At 49.1% G+C, this 19562-nt stretch overlaps 2 protein-coding genes and 2 long non-coding RNA genes across 5 annotated transcripts; 2 read left to right on the top strand and 2 right to left on the bottom strand.

Moving 5' to 3' along the window:
* Positions 1–964: 964 nt before the first annotated feature.
* Positions 965–9067, bottom strand: LOC134565604 (uncharacterized). Its single transcript, XR_010083948.1, has 3 exons — positions 8926–9067; positions 2334–2437; positions 965–1559 (listed from the first exon to the last, which is right to left on the bottom strand). It is a non-coding gene; the product is annotated as an uncharacterized LOC134565604 (long non-coding RNA).
* Positions 7298–10205, top strand: HOXB8 (homeobox B8). Of its 2 annotated transcripts, none has more exons than XM_063425226.1 (2): positions 7298–8081; positions 8843–10205. In XM_063425226.1, the coding sequence occupies exons 1-2, from the start codon at positions 7661–7663 to the stop codon at positions 9145–9147; spliced, it is 726 nt and encodes a 241-aa protein (XP_063281296.1). In that variant the 5' UTR covers positions 7298–7660; the 3' UTR covers positions 9148–10205. The 2 variants fall into 2 exon arrangements, with proteins under 2 accessions (XP_063281296.1, XP_063281295.1); XM_063425225.1 differs by having other exon boundaries at positions 8840–10205.
* On the bottom strand, positions 9840–10625 carry LOC134565609 (uncharacterized). Its single transcript, XR_010083952.1, has 2 exons — positions 10415–10625; positions 9840–10335 (listed from the first exon to the last, which is right to left on the bottom strand). It is a non-coding gene; the product is annotated as an uncharacterized LOC134565609 (long non-coding RNA).
* A 1109-nt stretch (positions 10626–11734) lies between these two features.
* HOXB7 (homeobox B7) lies at positions 11735–17228 on the top strand. The gene is made up of 2 exons (XM_063425229.1): positions 11735–12306; positions 16121–17228. Exons 1-2 carry the CDS (start codon positions 11907–11909, stop codon positions 16372–16374), a joined length of 654 nt encoding a protein of 217 aa, XP_063281299.1. The 5' UTR covers positions 11735–11906; the 3' UTR covers positions 16375–17228.
* Positions 17229–19562: the final 2334 nt, after the last annotated feature.

The following is a 19562-nucleotide window of genomic DNA, read 5'->3' as shown; positions in this document are numbered from 1 at the left end:
AAAGATGGGATTTTCTAGTTAAAAATTAATAATAACTTCCAAAAGTTATTAAAAAACAAAAAAAAAAGAAAGAAAACACACAAAAAACCCAACAAAAAAAAAAAAAAAAAAAAAAAAAGAACAAACTACCTTAGTGCAGCATTCAGGTTGTTCTTAGCGCTAGATATTTATAATTTATTGTGGATTTTGGACTTTTCCTGGAGCTGCTGCAGAGATAAAAGTGCCAACCCCAGCCCGGCTTTATTGTTTATTTTTTTAATTCCTTTTTTTAATACTTGAATCTCCTTTCGGCTCCGGGGTGACCTCGAGAGCTTTTGGGGTGGTTTTTAATTTTAATTTTAATTTTAATTTTTATTTTTATTTTTATTTTTATTTTGTTTTCCGTGGCTCCGGGAGGGTTCCCGGAGCGAGGAAGGAGCCCCGGGCGTTTCTCCATCCTCATCCTCAGCCCGGGGGGGTTTTTGGGGTCCCTTTATCTCTGAATTTGGGGTTCGGGGGGAGCGGGAGGGGGGTTTAGTTCCAGTGGGTTCCGTGCTTGTGTCGTGCTCGTGTGTCTGTCAGTGTTGGAGCTCCTTTTTCTGTCTCTGCTGCGGCTTTTTATTTTTATTTTTCATTTTAATTATTATTTTTGAATTTTTTCCGAGAAGATTTTTGCTGTTGGAAGTGGCTGGGGGAAACAAAACTTGGGAAAAAAAATGGAATTAAAGCTCCCTCGCGTGAGGAATTTGTACTTTTAGGCTTCCGAGGGGAAGGCGGCTCGTTTGAATGGGGAGAGGGAGGGGAAAGGAAAAAGAAAAAACCAGAAAAAAGCGATTTTTTCCTGCTGTTTATCTGAAGGAACCAGCCCAGATCTGTTTCCAGGAGCGTCCCAAACTTTTATCAGCGGGGCCGGGGCTGCTCTGGGCAGCAGCGATAGGGAGGATTTGCAGATTTGCATTTTTGGAAAAGTTCCTGCATTTTAAAAATTTATTTATTTTTGCTTTTTTTTCCTTCCCCCTCCCTCCGCGATCCCGAGATAAAACCCGAGGAGCTGCCCCTGAAATTTCCGCTCCAAACCCTCAAAAAAGGGTTAAAAATATTTAAAAAATATTAAAAAAAAATATTAAAAAAAACCTTTCCCCGGAGGAGAAACCAGAGCTGCGGGGTTTGAGAGCATCCCCAGAAAATTGGTTTGGAGTTTTTGGGTTTTGGTTTTCTTTTTGCTGCCCGGACTTTTCTCCTGTGAAACTTTTATTCCTTCTGCTCCCAAATTTAACCCTTCTGCTGCCGGAGGGAGCTCAGCGCCCCCAAACTCCGCTCTGGGTTCAAAAACTTGAATTGAAATAATTCCATTTTGGAGGCAGCAGGGCGGGTCCTCTAAAATCTGATTTATTAAACAACAACAACAAAAAATATTAAATAAAATCAAACGGGTGGGAACTGATTTGGAGCTGGGCGGAATTTTTCCAGGTCGGGTTGGTTCTCGAATTCTTCACGGATTTGCCGAAAATCCTCTTTATTTTCATTTCCAGCCGCGTTTTCCTCGATGTTTTGCGACCCCTCGGTTTTTCCTCGCGTTCCTTAGAGTTGTGGTAAAGAGCAGATATTTTTAAGATGACGATATAATGTTCTTTGAACATAGAATTGAAGATGTTAGCCGATTTTATTAGGAAATAAAGGGAAAAAAATGAAAAAAAAAAAAAAGAAATAAAAACTTGGGGGAATTGTCTTTTCTGTAGCATCAGCCCGGGTGTATTTTCCAGAGATGTTTTAATGCTCCAGAATAAAAATCGATTTTAGAACAACAAGCAGCGCTCTGTCCTTGTGTTCTCCTGCTTCTCCCGGAACTCCAGGGCTATTCCCGCTCTTTTCCTGCTTTTTTGGGGGGTTTTAAAATTATTTTTTTTTAGTGGCATCGTTTTGGGTTTAGATTTTTTAAAAAAATCAATCCAGAAGTGGAGATAATTCCCCTCTGGAGCAGCAGGGGTTTGCTGAGTCCCACCCAAACTTGCTGCACTTCTGATATTTTTTTTATTATTATTATTATTAATATTAATATTAGTTTGAATTCTGAAATCGGAGGTTGCGGATTTCTAGCTGCATTTCCCCCACCCTTTTTTAAAATTTTTTTTGAGTTTATTTCTGATTTTTTGGAGGTTTCCTCCCTTCATTCCCGCCTCAGCCTGAGGGAAAAACTCCGCGTGGATTTTTGACTTTTCCTCTCTTTAATTCCCCTCTCTCCCAAGGAAAAACTTGGCCAGAGAAGAAGAAAAAAACCCCAAAACCCCCCAAAAAACCCCAAAAAACCCCAAAAAACCCCAAACCAGCGGGGACCCCCCCCCGCCCGGCATCACCTCGGCTCCCACACGCGGCTCCTTTTTCCACGACAATTCCTGCGATTCCCCCTCCGAATTCTTTTGAGGTTTTATTGCAGCACAAGCGCCTGGAGAGCGCGTTTCTACTTAAAAAGAAATAAATTAAAAGCACCAAAAATTAAAAAGCCAAATAAACTCGGAGCGCTGCTCGGCCCCGCAGGTAGCGAGAAACGAGCCGGGATCTCCTTCCCGCTAATTTTTAACGCGGTGGGCCGCTCTAAAGGGCAATATTTCACTTCTTAAAGGGAAAAAAAGAGAAAAAATCCTTTCTTTGGGGCAGCTCTGAAAAGAAAACAAAAGAAGAAGGAAGAATTTTGGGAGCTTACAGAGGGAAGAGAGAGAAAGGGAAGGAACTTGTCATAAAAAAAGGAAAATTCAGTGCAGCGCGCTGCAATAAAAGAATATGACCGCTATAAAACTTTATAGGGTATAAATTTCTGAAGGTTAAGGAACTAAGCGGCTGTAAAGGAAACAGTGCAAGGAAACTTTCAGGAACTCCTAAATTACTGCAGCGACTCGGGAATGTGGGGAAACCCAGCGCTGCTGCTGCCTCAGCCACCGAGTTCCCGCTCGTTTCTTTTATTTTTCTTCTTTTTTTAATTTTATTTTTTTCTTCTTTTTTAATTTTATTTTTTTCTTGAAGGAGGGGCCAGCTAAAAAAAAAAAAAAAAAAAAAAAAAGGAAAGAAAGAAAAAGAAGAAGAAAAAGAAAAAAAAAAGTTGGGGGGCAAAGACAAAAATTGGGGAGGGACTTTTTGCTAATTTATTCTTCTCCCGCAGATGCCGCGAAAATCCAGCGCTGGGGATGATTCCCTTTGTTCTTTTTTTTTTCTTTTTTTTTTTTTTGGTGTTGTTTTGTTTGTTCCAAATTTTTTTTTACCTTTTTTTTTTTCTTTTATCCTCTTTTTTTTTTTTTTTTCCTTTTAAAACAACGCCGGGCACAGGGGGCACAGAGCTCTGGCGAGACGTCTGGGCCGGGGCAGCGCTTGATGATTTTACAGCCCCGCTCGCCTCCAGGGCAGCAGAATGAGCAATTGTTTAGTCTCGGCATTGAAACAAAGGCGCGTTTCAAAAGCGAACCCTCTGCTCTTCTTCTTCTTCTTCTTCTTTAAAATTTTATTGCCGCACTTTCAGAAAACTCCGGCCGAGAGGCGACAAAGAAGAATTTCATTCTCATTTCCCTCCTTTTCCTCTCCCTCACCTCTTTTCTTTTTAAAATTTTTTTAGCTGTTTTATCCCCCCAGAGAGGAGCGAGATTTTTAATTTTTGATAAATATTTTTGACTGTTTTATTTTTATTTTTAATAATAATTTTTCCTTGCCCCGCCCGCAGTTCCGCGCGCGGCCGCGAGGTGGCGCCGTCGCTCCACGTTGGAGGCGCTCCCACCTTGATTCCATTACCTAAAATATTGGGTTAATTATCGCTCTTTCGCCGCTTTTATAGCTTACATCCTTTTTTATTATTATTTTTTTGATCCGGGGTGAATTATGTGAGGCTGGGAAGGGAAAAGAATAAAGGCGACAAGGCGGCAGCGGAGATGCGGCGAGAGGTGGGGCGCGCATCCCTCCGAAATGTTCGTTTAGAAGGGAATTAAATAAAAATAAAGCGGCGGGTTTTGTTTTCTGCTGCTCTGGAGGTGGGAGGACAGCTGGAATTACCCCGGCCCCGCAGATTTACGTTCGCAGGGTTGGAAAAAAAGAGAGAAACTCGAAGATTTCGGGGAGAAAGGGACGCGCAAAGCCCGGACAATATTTTCTTTCCCCCTCGGCCATTAGGATGATCTGCGCTTTCCCGGCTCGATATTTTATGTGGTTTATAATCTCAGCCACCGCAGGAAGAAAAAAAAACCCAACAAAAACCAACCCAACCGTGCAACAAAGCAAAAACATTTGTTTTTTTCAAGTTAAACCTCTCATTCCTGGTGCGGCCGCCCCATCTTTTGGCAGTGGCGCTGCTCTTTGCTTGAATTCTTCACTTTAACAGCTTTAGAAATATTTTTAAAATGCCACAAATGAGTAAATGAACCCAAAATGTTCTTAAACCACGGTTTAGGGTACATATAAACACAATAATGTCAACTTTTAACTCCGCGAGTTCACTTTTATTCCGGCCTTTGCTTCCTCAGAATTACGAGCGGGGGAAAAAATTTATTCAATTGTTGTAATTCTTCCTGTAGAAAGGGCGGCAATAATTTCAAGATGGGTTTTCTTTCCGATTGGTATAAATATTTTTGTTTTTTTACCCTGAGTTCCATCCGAATCCGCTCCCGCAGCTCCAAAAAAAATCAGGATTTTGGGGCGAGGCTGGGACCATCCAATTTCTTTCGGAGATTTTATTTCAGGAGGAGAAGTTTCGGCACCTCCGGGCTCCCCCTTTTCCTCGCCGTGAGATGAAAAACGGGCCCGAGCGGGAATAAATGAGCGAAATGAAGAAAAATCTCGCCCCTGTGCATTGGGCGAGAGGCAGGGCAGGGAAAACTTGGGCTTTAGGCAGGAGGGGATTTGACGTTCTTTAATTTTCTTTTATTTTCCTTTTTTTTTTCCTTATGTATTCCCAATAAATCTTCCCTCCGCCGGGTATTTATAAATTATCTCGCACTCGCGCCGGGTTTTTTTTCCTTGCAATGGAAACATTTTCCTTTCTCCGGGCGGCCCGAGCGCGGTGATTTAGGATCAGCCATTGATTTCTGGGCCATCGCTGAGTTACCAGCGCATAAAAATCCTCCCGCACTCCATAAAAATCTTCACTTCCAACTGCAACTTCGCGGGAAGGGGAATTCCTGCTCCTTTTTTTCCCCCCCGAACTTCAGGAGAGGAGGGCGCGGCTGTAAACGCGCGCAGGAGGAGAAAGTTCTGCTCTAAATTCACTTTGCTCCGTTCCCTTTTAATTTTTTTTTAATTTTTTTCCCCACCCCACTCCCCCTTGAATATCCCAGCACCCCCAGGCCGGGCTGCGAAGCTCCATTTATTTCTATTTTATTTTTATTTTATTTTGAAAAGCCGTTCTCGGGGCGTTTTTATGCGGCGAGATGAAACCCGAATCCGCTCAATCGGCAATAAAAGTGCGGGGAAAAAAGGAAAATGTTAACTCGTCTTTTAGAGGGGCGAAAAAAGCTTTAATTCTTTAATTATACCGCTGCAAGTACTCCGGCAGCAATAATTACCCGAAAAGGCTCTTAGGCTCGGCTGGAATTATCCCCGCACAAAATAAAGGAAGCGCGTTTGCTTAAATTATTTCTCTAAGGATGGGTTTAAAGTTTTATTCCGTTGCTATCTTTGTTTTCTTTCCTGCTCTTCCTTCAGTCCCTGCCTGTCCCCACTGATCATCCTAGTGCGGGGTTTGGGTGTTTATTTTTTAAACTATGGGTGAAAAACTGAAATATTTCAACTTTTCCCTGTTTTTTTGGTGCGTTGGAGGTTGAGTTTTGTCCCTCAGCCGGAGTGGAACCTCCCAAATTCACATTTCTCCCCTCCAGCCCCGCTCAGGCGGAGGAAACAGCAGAGAGAAGTGGAGGAAAAAATCAAAAATTGAGGAGGAAAAGAGAAGGTTGGGGGCTGGAAAGGCTGGAAAACCCAGCTGGAATTGCGGGGGGCTGTGGGGCTGGGGCAGGCTGGGGCTGGGAGGGTTGGGGGCTGTTATTAACCGGGAAAACGTCTGGGTAATATCTGCTGACTGCGAAAATGAAGCTCAGAATTCACCCCCTGTGTGTTTAGGCGCTGGAAAATTGCAGCGCTGGCATCCGAGGGGCAACTTTGGCTCCGCTGCTGCCGAAGGCCAATAAAAGAGAAAAGCAGAAAAGCTTCGCTCTCCTCTCCTCTCCTCCCCCCGCTCCCCCCGGGGTTTTGTGGTTTCTTTTCTTATTTTTTTAAATTTTTTTTTCTTTTTTTTTTTTTTTTCTGGGAAAATAAAATTAAATAAAATATTAAAATAATTAAAAAATGGAAGTTGTTGCGGGGGGCGAGGTGGGGTTTCCTCCTCCGGAGCCTCAACATTTGGAGTTTCCCAAATCCTCCCCGAGCGAGTCCTGGCTGCGGGAGGAGGAGGAGGAGGAAGAGGAGGAGGAGGAAGCAGCGAAATTCGATGTTCTAGCTGAAAAACTCGGATAATTTAAATTCAATATTGACACCTCCGCGTCTCTCCGCGGCCGCGGAAGGCTCCGATCCGAGCTGGGCTCCATCGCCGAGGAGGAGCGGACTCGTAAAACCCGAGCGGCTTTTATGGAGTGCGGAATAAACAACAACAACATCCCCGGCTTTATGGCGCTTTATAGTTTGTTAAACAGTTTACGGCCTTTTTTGGGGCTATTACAAACGCAATTCCCTTCATGCGATAGTTAAACCTTTATCAATAATAAGGAAATTGATCATTAAAATGTTAAATATGACTACCTCGTTTGTTTTAAAATATGTTTAGGGTAAGAAGCTGTATGATTTGATAACTTGTATTAAAATACCAATTACATTTATAGGACCTTTTAAAACTGGTAGCAATTAAATCGTGTTCTTTTACAGTTTTCCAAAGCGACCCTGACATTTAAAAAGGCTAAAACTGCCTCGTTAAAATTTTGAAATTAACGACTGCGAGCGCTCCTCTTTAATTTTCCAACACTCCCCAAAAATCAATCTTTTGGGTGGTCTAGGTACGTGATTTGTTGTGAGGCGAGCGATATCTCATTAATGTAGGTAGTTAAACATATTTAATCCGTATATTCACCCCACCTCCTTCTCCCTTCCCCTCGCCCTCCCTCTCCCTCTCTCTCTCTCGCTCCCCCTCGCTCGCTTTTCCTTCTTTATTCTCTCACACTCTTCCTTTCACAATCATGCGGTGCAGAGTCCGTGTGGAGTAAGGAGAAGCCAATCGGGTGAGGTTTTGGTAATAGATGCAAATGATCATGAAAAGACACTGCAAAATATGAAACAACTCATTTGCGCCGAAGTAAATCACTGAAAACTGTTTATGAACTGGCATCTCTTCTTGGAAATGTAAAGCGAGAACTCTTTAAGTGGCGATTTTTTTTTTTTTTTTTTTTTAGGGGTGGGGGGGAGGAAAGAATTCAATATCATGCAGGCTTAGAGTTTTGATTATATCCTCCTTTTATATTCCTGGAAATCACAAACTGTCGTTGCTTAGCATCTTAGCGCTTTCTTTTTTTGCTAATAGATTCCCGCGGTCTGGTTTTGTTGTGGGGGGAGCGATTTTTTTTTTTAATTTTTTTTTTTTTAATTTTTTTCCTCCTCTTGAGAAAAAAAAAAAAAAAAAAAAAAAAAGGAAGGAAGGAAGCAACGAACCTCTCTTATTGAAATTAAAATGAGCTCCTATTTTGTCAACTCACTCTTCTCCAAATACAAAACCGGCGACTCCCTGCGCCCCAATTACTATGACTGTGGCTTCGCGCAGGATCTGGGGGGCAGACCCACCGTGGTGTACGGACCGGGCGCGGGCGGCACCTTCCAGCACCCGCCCCAAATCCAGGAGTTTTACCACGGCGCGTCCTCGCTCTCCAGCTCCCCGTACCAGCAGAACCCGTGCGCCGTGGCGTGCCATGGCGACCCGGGCAACTTCTACGGCTACGAGCCCCTGCAGCGGCAGAGCCTGTTCGGGGCGCAGGAGCCCGAGCTGGTGCAGTACGCGGACTGCAAGCTCGCCGCCGGCGGCCTCGGCGAGGAGGCGGAGAGCTCCGAGCAGAGCCCTTCTCCCACCCAGCTCTTCCCCTGGATGCGGCCGCAAGGTGAGGAGAAAAACGGGAAGAGCCCCACAAAGCAGCCCCCGGCTCCCCCCTCTTCTGTCATCCCGCCACCCCCTCCTTTATTTTTATTTTTTTATCCCCTTTTCTTACTGCCCCCTCTTTGCTGGCTTTCTTTCTTTCGCTGCCTTTTTCTTCCCCCCGGTGACTGTATTTTACTGCTTTATGGGGGTAAACTTTTGCACTTGTAAATTGCTTTATAGTTTAATTACCCTGAAGGAGACCTTTTCTTCTGGGGGCTGAGCGAGCCGGGCTTTCTGTGGAAGGAAGCGTCCCTTAAAGTTTATGGCACTTTTATAGCCTTAAAAAGCCCCTTCATTTTTGTTCGGCGTTCGGTTCGGGGTCTCGGCCGTGCCGCCGCCTCTCCCCGGGCTGCAGCCTTTTATTTATTTCCATTTCGGGGTGTTTCTTTGTGCTTTTTGCGGGTTGTTTTTCGCTCGGTCCCCCCGAGCGCCGCTGTTGTGCTGGGGGCGATCAGCAGAGTGCAAAGCGCAGCTCCGGCCGGGCTGCTCGGGGTGGGCTCAGGGCGAGCCCCCCTCCCCTTCCTCTCCCCTTTTCCCCTTCCCCTCTGAGCTCTCTCCCCTCCTGGATTTTCCTTTCCCCTCGCCCCTCTGGATTTTTTTTTTCCCTTTTTTTCCCCTGGGTTTGGGGCTGCTCCTGCCTCTCCCCGAGCCTGGTTTATGTTTCTCTCAACCTCCTTCTCCTCTTCCCCCCTCTCCCACCCAACCTTTGCCATCCCCCAGCAGCCGCCGGACGCAGGAGGGGGAGGCAAACCTACAGCCGCTACCAGACCCTGGAACTGGAGAAGGAATTTCTATTTAATCCCTACCTGACCCGCAAACGGAGGATCGAGGTCTCGCACGCCCTGGGATTGACAGAGAGGCAGGTCAAAATCTGGTTCCAGAACAGGAGGATGAAATGGAAAAAGGAGAACAACAAAGACAAGTTTCCCAGCAGCAAATGCGAGCAGGAGGAACTGGAAAAACAGAAAATGGAAAGGGCCCAGGAGGTGGACGAGGAAGGGGAAGCACAGAAGGCGGACAAGAAATAAAAGGAGTTTGGAGGACTGAAAGGCGAGCGCTGCCGGGGTGGGAGAGCCCCCAGCCCCGCGTTAATGGCAGATCGTGTAAGGGAGGGCTGGGGGGGGGGACAAGGGACAAAAAAAAATCACAACAAACCAGAAAAACAAAGCGTAGAAAAGAGAAAAAGGGGGAGGGGGGGAATAAATAAATAAAAAAAAAAATCCCCCAGCCCCTTTTATTGCTGTAAAACAATATCGCTGTAAGCACCACTTTCCCGATTATCCCTCGATACAATGAGCGGAGGGCGGGGGGGACCGCGGGCTCTCCGCTGCCTTTTGCCAGTTATTAACTAGTGGTAGTGTAACGCAATAGCTTCTGTAAAACATGACTGTGAAATTCTCTCTCTCTCTCTCTCTCTCTGTCTTTCTCTCTTCTTCTTCTTCTTCTCCTTTCCGGGGGCGTGGGGGGTGGGTTGGTTAACATAGCTTTCAGCGCTATAGGAGTTCCGTGATATTACATTTGTGCACTTTTTTTTGTTGGTTTGGTTGGTTGGGTTTTAAATTTGAATTTTAGTTGGTTGTTTCCCGGCCCTTTCTATTTGTTTTATTTTTTCTGTTGTGGTTTATCTGTGTGTGCTGGAGGTAGCTATTGAGAAGAACATCCCAACAACATGAAACTGCCTATTTATGCTGTAGTTATCTCTCTCTTCCTCTCTCTTCACTTTCCCCTCCTCTTCTTTGCCTTGGTTAGGCTGTTTTCTTTCTTTTTATTTTTTTTTCCTTTTTTTTTTCTTCCCGATTTGTCATTGTCTCTTCCAAAAAATCTAAAAAAAAAGGGAAAAAAAGGAAAAAAACACAAGAAAAAAAATTTTAAAAGCGTTTTTTCTCTCCTTTAGTTAGCATGCGCACAGTGAAGCAAGTCGTAAAGTGATCTTTAGGTTAACTGTGAAAAAGAATGTATACTGTATACGTGAATTACTTTATTGGGGGAACTAATGCTATATTTTGTTGTTCTTTCACCACTTTGTTCTATTGTCTAAACCTGGAAGCGGCGGAAGAAAAGTTACAATAAAGTTTACAAGCCACAATCCCGTGACATCATTCCTTTCGCTTCCTCCAGGACCGCTCGGACAGAGAGGAAAAATTTAAAAAGCAGATTGTGAGGGGAGAGAGAAACCTCCCTGAGGGGAGGAGAAACCTTCCCGGGCTCGGTGAAACCTCCCCGGGCTCGGTGAAACCTCCCCGGGCCCGGTGAAACCTCCCCGGGTCCGGTGAAACCTCCCGGGTCCGGTGAAACCTCCCCGGGCCCGGTGAAACCTCCCCGGGCTCGGTGAAACCTCCCCGGGCCCGGTGAAACATCCCGGGCCCGGGAGCCGCGGCCGGGCCGGGCCGGGCCGGGCCGGGGAGCCGCGGCCGAGGGCGGGGAAGGGCCCGGGGCGCTCCCGCTCCTCTCCCGCTGCTGCTCCCGGCTCTGACAGCCCGGGCTGGGGGTGGAAATCCTGCTGAAGGTAACGTGCCTTGGATTCCGCGGCTTTTCCCCCTTTTTTTTTGTCGCTTTTTTGTTGTTGTCGTTGCTCTGCTCGCCCTGGCCGCGGCTCGGGGCGCTCCTGGCTTTGGCTGGCGCTGGGATCGCATCGCTCATAACCTTGGCGAAGGAGAAACCCGCACCATTGTCTGCTTTTCCTGCCTCCCCGACTCTTTTTTTTAATAATTTATTTATTTATTCTTCTTTCTCTCTGCACCCCCTCCCCATCCCGCCCACCCCGCGGCCGCCACCTCCTCTCTAAAAAAAAAAAAAAAAAGAAAAAAAAGGAGTCAGATCGCGGTTTTTGGATGGTTTCTGTGCTTCCCCAGCAGAAAACAAACCAGCAGAAAACAAAAACAAACCAGCAGAAAACAAAAACAAACCAGCAGCTGCTCAGCTCCGGTTCGCGGCTGGAACGGAGCCCCCAGAAGCGCTGACACGCCGAACAAGGGAGCCGAGCGCGTTTTATCTTTCACAACAAGAAAAGCCAACGCCAGCTCGGTGGCGCTGGGATAAATCAGATACAGAGCTCAGAGGCGTCTTGGGGAGGGGGAAAGGAAAAAAAAAAAGATTAAAAAAAAAAAAGACGCCTGAAAGTATTCGGTATCAATGAGAGATTTGTCTTTTTTTTCCTTTTTTTTTTTTTTTGGGGGGGGGGTGGGTTGAGGAGGGGGCGAGGGTCAAGGTGGGGGAGGGGAGGAGGGAATTATGGACAGTCTGGAGAAAAAAAGTAGCTCGGAGCCGAGGAAATGGTGCAAAGGAGGGAAATTTCGACGGGATCAATAAAGGGATAAATAGAGCTCCCTTCCCTTTCCTCCAGCAGAGAGAGACCGAGAGAGCCTCGCTGGTTTATCAGCAACGTGCTCGTGACCCCCTCCCCTTTTTCATTTCTTTTTATTCTTTTTTTTTTTTTTCCTCCTCCCTGCCCCCCTCCCCTCCCTCCCTCGCCCTGAGCTGAAAACTGATTACAGGTTTCTTATCGGCTCCGGCACAAATTTCACCCCTTCCAGCAGAGATCGCGCGGGGTTTTATACGGCATCAATTATTTATCATATTTTATAAATCCAGCCGCACAGTCCCGTGCCCCCGAGGAGGGGGCGGGCGGCGATTGGCGCCGGCGCGGCCACGTGCCCGCGCGTCACCGGGGCCGGGAGGAAAAAGGCTCCTTTTTGGTGTAAATCTGGACTCTAATTCCGTAATATATCACGGTACCTCGTAAAACCGACACTAAAACGTCCCGACCTACAAATCACCCGGCCAAATTATGAGTTCATTGTATTATGCGAATGCTTTATTTTCTAAATATCAAGCCGCAAGTTCGGTTTTCCCGTCCGGAGTCTTCCCCGAGCAAACTTCTTGTGCTTTCGCCTCCAACGCGCAGCGAGCGGGTTATGGGGCCGCGTCCACGCCGCCCTTCGCCGCCTCCATGCCCGGGCTCTACTCGGGGGGCAGCTCGGTGCACCCCCAGCCCCCCAGCGTGTACCCCTCGGGCTACGGGCTGGAGCCCGGCTCCTTCAACATGCACTGTGCCCCCTTCGAGCAGAACCTCTCCGTGATGTGCCCGGGAGACGCCTCCAAGCAGAGCTGCGGCAAAAGCGACCAGAGGGACGCGGATCTGCAGGGAGACAGCAACTTCCGAATCTACCCCTGGATGAGGAGCACAGGTACCGGGAGAGGAGGAGGAGGAGGAGGAGGAGGAGGAGGGGAGGGGGGTCCGGGGGGTGGGGGGAGTGTAAATGATGTGCGGGCGTGCGCGGGGGGCGGCGGAGGAGGAATGGGGGGGGGGATTGTCCCCAGCTCCTTTGGTGACGTTTCGCTGGAAAGAGAAGGGAAGGGGGGGTGGGGGGAGAGCCACACACCCCCAGCCCCCCCTCCGGTCCTCCCCCACCATCCCTGCAGCTTTAATATTCACCGGGCTGTGTCTGTTTGTCTGGAGGGGACAGACGGAGGCGCAGGGATCGCGGCCAGCCCCTTCCTCCCCTCCCGTTCGCGGGCTGGGGGCTGTGCGGAGGGACAGACGGGCTCGGGAGGGTGAAACTCGCCATGGGAGGTGCTCTGGGGGCTCGGGCTGTTTCCTTTGAGGCGGCCAAAGCTTCATCCGGGAGCCCCTCGCCGTGTCCCGAGCGCTGCCGCGGCAGGAGCGGCGGCACACCGGGAACAATCCCGGCTCCCCGAGCGGTGACAGCCCGGGCGGGACCGGCAGGGAGGGAGGGATGGATGGAGGGAGGGATGGATGAAGGTGGGGGCGCCTTCTGTCCCGGAACCCTCCGGGGAAAGCACTTCTGGGGAGCCCCGCTGGAGCTGGGGGCGCTCCGGGGGCGGCCCCGCTCCGGGTCACGCTGGCCCCGCACATGCCCCAAACCCCCGGGCTGCCTCCGGTGCCCGACGCGCTCCGCCTCGGGGCATTAACGTCAATTAACGATTAATAAATGTCCCTTCCCCCTCCCGGGAGGGGCCCCGGGGCGACCCCGCTCCCACCCCGGAGCGCTCCGGGGCCGGGCTGGGCGGTCCCCCCGCCCGGAGCCGCCGGTTCCGTGTCCGTGGGGTTTTGCTCGGTGTCCCTGGTCACTCGTGGGGCTGTTCGGTGTCCCTGGTCACTCCTGGGACTGTCCAGAGTGCTCCTGATCACTCGTGGGGCTGCTCAGTGCCCGTGGTCACTCCTGGGGCTGTTCATTGTCCGTGGTCACTCCCGGGGTTCTCACAGTGCCCGTGGTCACTCCTGGGGCTGTTCACAGTGCCCGTGGTCACTCCTGAGGCTCTCACGGTGCCCGTGGTCACTCCTGGAGCTCCCCACAGTGCCCGTGGTCACTCCTGGGGCTGTTCAGTGTCTCTGGTCACTCGTGGGACTCTTCACATGTCCCTGGTCACTCCTGAGGCTCTCACAGTGCCCGTGGTCACTCCTGGAGCTCCCCACAGTGCCCGTGGTCACTCTTGGGGCTGTTCAGTGTCCCTGGTCACTCCTGGAACTCTCCACGGTGCCCGTGGTCACTCCCGGGGCTCTCACATTGTCCATGGTCGCTCCCGGGGCTCTCACAGTGTCCGTGGTCGCTCCCGGGGCTCTCACAGTGTCTGTGGTCACTCCTGAGGCTCTCACAGTGCCCGTGGTCACTCCCGGGGCTCTCACAGTGCCCGTGGTCACTCTTGGGGCTCTCACAGTGCCCGTGGTCACTCCCGGGGCTCTCACAGTGCCCGTGGTCACTCTCGGGGCTCTCACAGTGCCCGTGGTCACTCCTGGGGCTCTCACAGTGTCCCTGGTCACTCCTGAGGCTCTCACAATGTCCCTGGTCACTCGTGGGACTCTTCACATGTCCCTGGTCACTCCTGAGGCTCTCACAATGTCCCTGGTCACTCGTGGGACTCTTCACATGTCCCTGGTCACTCCCGGAGCTCTCACATTGTCCTTGGTCACTCCCGGGGCTCTCACAGTGCCCGTGGTCACTCCCGGGGCTCTCACATTGTCCCTGGTCACTCCCGGGGCTCTCACAGTGCCCGTGGTCACTCCCGGGGCTCTCACAGTGACCGTGGTCACTCCCGGAGCTCTCACAGTGCCCGTGGTCACTCCCGGAGCTCTCACAGTGCCCGTGGTCACTCCTGGGGCTCTCACAGTGCCCGTGGTCACTCCTGGGGCTCTCACAGTGCCCGTGGTCACTCTTGGGGCTCTCAAAGTGTCCCTGGTCACTCCCGGGGCTCTCACAGTGCCCCTGGTCACTCCCGGGGCTCTCACAGTGCCCGTGGTCACTCCCGTGGCTCTCACATTGTCCCTGGTCACTCCCGGGGCTCTCACAGTGCCCGTGGTCACTCCTGAGGCTCTCACAATGTCCCTGGTCACTCCCGTGGCTCCTCGCCCCCCGGGATGCCGCAGAGAGGGCGACAGGCTCTGCTGTCCCTCCCGGGAGCGGGGCGGGGTGGGGGACGAGGCGGGAGCTCCTTTTGGGGCCCAGAGCATCCCCCGGGCCGAGAAGGGCGGGCCAGGAGAGCCGGGGGGTTCCGAGGGCAGGAGCTCCCCTCTCTCTATCCTCTGCTCCATAACTCACCCGCTTTTCCAGCTGATTTATCAGAGAGCGAATATTCCTGCTCGTAAACGCTTCAGCTCCGCTTTTATCCCGCTGCAGATTTAGGGAGCCCCCCGCGCTCGCTCCTGGTGACGCTGCGAGGATCAGCGCTGGAGAGGCTTTGGAAAGAGAGAAAACCTCCAAAAAATCAACATAAACCCCCCAAAAACCTGCGTGTTCCGAGCCTAAACCCAGAAAAACTCCACTCGGGGTGTTAAAACCTTCCAGTCCCCCTTCCCTGCCCGTGGCCAGGGTGCGATCCGGGCTGGAATTCCATCCTCCGGCACAGATAGAGTTGTCATCCCCATTCAGCAGCGCTTTATGGCTCTCCCCTCTGCGGATTTTACAACCCGCATTCCACGACCTGCACATTTTTACTTTACAGCTTCGGCCCGAGCTGTTTTGCCTCTTTTTTTCCTTTTTCTTCCTCTCTCTTTTTTTTTTTTTTTAATTTTTTTTTTTCCCCCTCCTTTTAATGACTTTTATTCTTTAAAAACAAAACAAAGCGGAAAAAATAAGGGGATAAAAAGGAGGAAAAAAAGTAAAGAAAATGGAAAAGAAAATGAAATAGGGTTGAGTTTGGGGGTGGAAAGGGGAGAGGAAGAGGTGGAATGTGCGGAGGAGAGGCCGAGGGCCGCGTTCCGCCCCAGATCCGCACGGGATTTACACCGAACGCGGCGATTGCGGAATAATTCCCGAGCAGGAAGCCAGGAAATGTCGGCTGGACGGGAAAAATCGGGAGCTGGGCCGGTTCCAGCCCTCCCTGGCCGGGGCTGGGGGCAGGTGAGACCCCCCCACCCTCACAGCCCAGAAAGGAGCGGCTGGGAGGGGACAGGAGCCCCCCTGGGACCCTCAGGGACCCCCCAAGAGCCCGAAACAAGCCCTGGAATGATCCGGAGCATCCCAAACCTCCCGGGCGATGACAGCTTTAGGAGAGGGCAAACATTGGATTTGTGGAGGTGGCAGATGTCTCTCTCTCTCTTTCTCTCCCTCTCTCTCTCTCTCTGCACTTATTTCCCCCCAAACATCCCAAATTTCTCTTTTTTTGGATGAAAATCGAGGCAGGAACTCCGAGCCTGGCCGGGGCTGGGAGGGCAGGAAACTTTTGTGAACTTTGTTGTTCGCTCCGAGGCTCCGCTGGCGTGCCAAAATAAAATATTAATAATTTAAAAACTCATGAAAAAGCACCGAGACTCAGGGAAAGGAAAGCCGGGCTGGTTCGGGGGACTGCAAACAGCCGGGGCGAGGCGGGGAAAGCCTCGAGCGCAAGGAAAACCCCCCAAATAAAGGAAATATTGGCCCAGGTTCTGTTGGTTTTAACCCGGGTGAAACCGCAGGGGAGCAGCTCTTGCACCGCGCTACAAACAAGGCAAAAAAAATCAAATTAAATCCACTTTGCTGACCCAAATCTGCTTTTTTTTGGCAGGGACGGACAGAAAGCGGGGCCGCCAGACCTACACGCGGTACCAGACGCTGGAGCTGGAGAAGGAATTTCACTACAACCGGTACCTGACCCGCAGGAGGAGGATCGAGATCGCGCACTCGCTGTGCCTCACCGAGCGCCAGATCAAGATCTGGTTCCAGAACCGCCGCATGAAGTGGAAAAAGGAGAATAAAAGCGCCTGCCCCGGCTCCGGAGGGCAGGAAAAGGCAGACGGCGAGGAGGATGAGGAGGAGTGAAAAATAGGGAGAGGGGTGGATGCAGGAAACGAGAGGAGAAAATAAAATTAAAAAAAAAAATTAAAAAAAAGGAGGGGGAAAAACACAAAAAACACAAGTAAAAAGAGGAAAAAAGACTATATATAAAAATAACCGATAAGCGCATAAATAATTAAACCCCTAGGAGTGATGCGTTGTGTTCCATGACACTGAGAGAAAAATACTACCTATATTAAAGTCTGTTTTTTTGTTGTCGTTTTGGGTTTATTTTCCTTTTTGTACACTAGAATATCTACCTATTGAATGTGGCTTTAGATAGACACATTTTTTCCTGTGTGAGCCTTCCCCTAGCACCAGTAATTTGTAAAAGCTCCGTTTGTACTTGGCTGTGTACTCTTTATTTTTATTTTTGGGGTGGGGAGGGGGGGTTTGAAGTAACGTGGTCGTGTTTAGCACCTTTAATTTAGGAAAATGTGGCCCCAAAGCCTGAATGCAAATCACATTTAGCGCGTAGAGTCCTGTACATAATATGAATTATTATTATGATTATTCTTCCTCCTTCCTCCCTGTAACCTCTGTGGTTCTTCTCTCCTTGCGATGCTCTTTTGTCTGTGGATATTTTTACCTTCGTTGTTGGAGCCTCTACGGGGGGAGGGGGAAAAAAAGGGGGAAAAATTTCAAAAAAAAAAAAAGAGAAAAAGAAGAGGAATTAATATTGTGCTACGTCAAATGTTGTATATCAAAGTAGCAAATTATTTAATGGCGGCGCGTTGCTATTTTTTTTTGGTTGTTATTATTAATTATTATTATTATTATTGTTATTTTCCTTCGTCTGTGATTATTATTCTTGGAAATAAAAAGGAAATCTCAACCTACAGCGCCTTGGGTGCCTTCCTCTTTTGGCTTATTAAAAACAACACCTTTTATTGGACTCGAAAATTTCCTTTTTACCCCGATTTATCGCCCGAATTTCTCTCCTTTTCTTTGGGACAGCCAATCCACTCAAGGTTTTGGTGCTTTTTCAGTCGATTTGGGGAATATCCTGAGAAATAATTGAATTTTGGGGCTCTCTCCCCTCTCTCCCTCTGTGCTTGCGCTGGGATTTTTTCTGAGGAAGGGAAAAGCGAAAAAAAAAAGAGAGGAAAGAACCCAAAATCGCCCCAAAATTTTCTTTCCGCTCCTCGCTTTAATCCTCTCCCCCTCGCACCAGCCCGATCCATTTCGCCGCGCCTTTGGCCATTTTATTTATTTATTATTCTCTTTTTAAGCTTCTCCCTCCGCCCTTCAATTACTTTACTGCGGACTGGAACTCTTTCATTAGCACCAAATAACGCCGAGCATCAAAGCGCGCATAAAATAAATTAAAGCAATTAAACGCGGGCGAGAAGACGAAGAAGAAGAAAAAAGATTTAAAAAATCAACAAGGCAAAACAAAGGGCGAGGAAATTTGAGCGCTTGCGCCTCTGCCCCTCCCGGCCCGGTTTATTGGTTTATTTTATTTATTTTATTTTTTAATTTATTTAATTTATTTTATTTCTTTCGGAGGCTCCGAGGAATTTTACGCCAAGGGCTGGGCAAGATGCGGAAGGATGGGGATTGAAAATAAATAAATAAATGAATGAATGAATAAATGATTTTTTTAAAAACACCAAAATAATAAAATAAATAAATAAAAATAATAAAATAAAAATAAAAACAAGAATTAAAATACTAAAAATATAATTTAATGAATAATAATCATAACAATAATAATTTAAAAAAATCCAAACCCTAAAAAAGCACCAAAATAAAGGGACGGACTTGGCGGTGGCAGCTCCGCACCTTCCCCTCCGTCCCCTCCGAGCCTCGCTCCTTTCCCACCTCCCGCCTCCCCCAGATGATTTCGGTCCCCGGAGCATCCTCGGGCAGATTTTTGGGTTTTTTTTCCCCAAAATCAGGCGCCACCTCAGGGCCCTGCGCGCCCCCAGATTCGCTGCTGGCTCCGCAAGCTCTAATTTTGGAAATCTCTTTATTACAGGGATGGGCGAGCCCGGCTTTTCCCCCGAAATTCCCATTTGGAGGGGAAAACCGAGGCAAAATCCAGCGGGAAAATTCCCTTTTTTCACCCTTTTTTTTTCCTTTTTTCCCTTTTTTTCCCCTCCCTGCAGCGCGAGGCTGAGGCGGGGGTGAGAGGGTGGGAAATAAATAAAAAATAGAAGCGGTTCCAGAATTTTCGCTGCCCCCTCCCCTCCCGGAGCGCGGGGGCTCTGCTGGAGCCGCCCCCCCCTCCCGGGCAGGACCCCCGCGCTGGGGGGGGCAGCGGGAATTGGGGCGAATTCCAGGGAAAAAGGCAAAGCGAGGTTTCCATCAGGCCGGGGCACCCCAAAATCGCGGGGTCAGGGCGGGGTCCCGGGGGGGTTTCGGCCGTGGGGACCCCCCAAGCCCGGCCCTGGCACCTCCCGCGGTTCTTTTAATTTTTTTTACCTTTATTTCACCTCCCCCCAACCCTCCTGATCGCCCCTCGCAGCCTAAAAGGTGCCAATTGTGACCAAAAAATAATAAAAAATGAAATAAAAAGGGGGAAAGGGTCCAAAATCGCGGCGAGCCCCACTGCGCCCTCCCTGCGCCTTTGCCCCCCCGAAATCCCCCCCGAACCTCCCGCTCTTTATTCTTTTTGGGGGGGTTATTGTTAGCGAATATTTGTTTTTATTCCACTTTTTTCCTCCCAATCACGCCCCCATATCCAAGCCAAGGGTGGGGGTGGAGGCTGAAAAAAAAAAATCCCCGACCCCAAATTTTTAATTTTTTTTTTCTTTAAATTTTTTAGATTTTTAGGAAAAAAAAAAAAAAAAAAGATGGCGGCTAAGAAAAAGACTGCTGTTAAACCGGTCATGAAGAAATGCAATAAATTCCTTGTTGTTTTATGAAAATTTACAACTTTGTGATAGAACTTTATGAGTGGCTGGGTTCTGGGATTGGCCAGAGCCGGTCATGTGGACTGCTAACCGTGAACATGAACTTTTTATTATTTCCCATGTGGTTATATTGCACCATTCTTCTGTCCGCTGCACCTTGGGTCGGATCAGTGTCCTCCATAGGGCTCTCGCCCTCTCTTTTACATTTTTTTACTTTTTGTGTGTAAGCTCGGCACGGCTAAAGCGGGGCACAGGGGAGGGGGGGCCCGCCCGAACGCGCACCCACAGCACCCCTGGGTGCCCACCTCCGCCCCC

This window comes from Prinia subflava, unplaced genomic scaffold (genome assembly GCF_021018805.1).
Source record: "Prinia subflava isolate CZ2003 ecotype Zambia unplaced genomic scaffold, Cam_Psub_1.2 scaffold_60_NEW, whole genome shotgun sequence".
In the NCBI taxonomy this organism is placed as follows: domain Eukaryota; kingdom Metazoa; phylum Chordata; class Aves; order Passeriformes; family Cisticolidae; genus Prinia; species Prinia subflava.
This window is presented reverse-complemented; position numbering and strand designations above follow the sequence as displayed.

What these genes read in the sequence shown, in the direction of transcription:
- HOXB8 (XM_063425225.1), top strand. Translation starts at nt 7,661, where the DNA reads ATGAGCTCCTATTTTGTCAACTCACTCTTCTCCAAATACAAAACCGGC. An exon ending in CCCCTGGATGCGGCCGCAAG is followed by an intron (nt 8,082 to 8,839) that starts GTGAGGAGAAAA and finishes GCCATCCCCCAG; the next exon opens with CAGCCGCCGGACGCAGGAGG.
- HOXB7 (XM_063425229.1), top strand. Translation starts at nt 11,907, where the DNA reads ATGAGTTCATTGTATTATGCGAATGCTTTATTTTCTAAATATCAAGCC. An exon ending in CCCCTGGATGAGGAGCACAG is followed by an intron (nt 12,307 to 16,120) that starts GTACCGGGAGAG and finishes TTTTTTTGGCAG; the next exon opens with GGACGGACAGAAAGCGGGGC.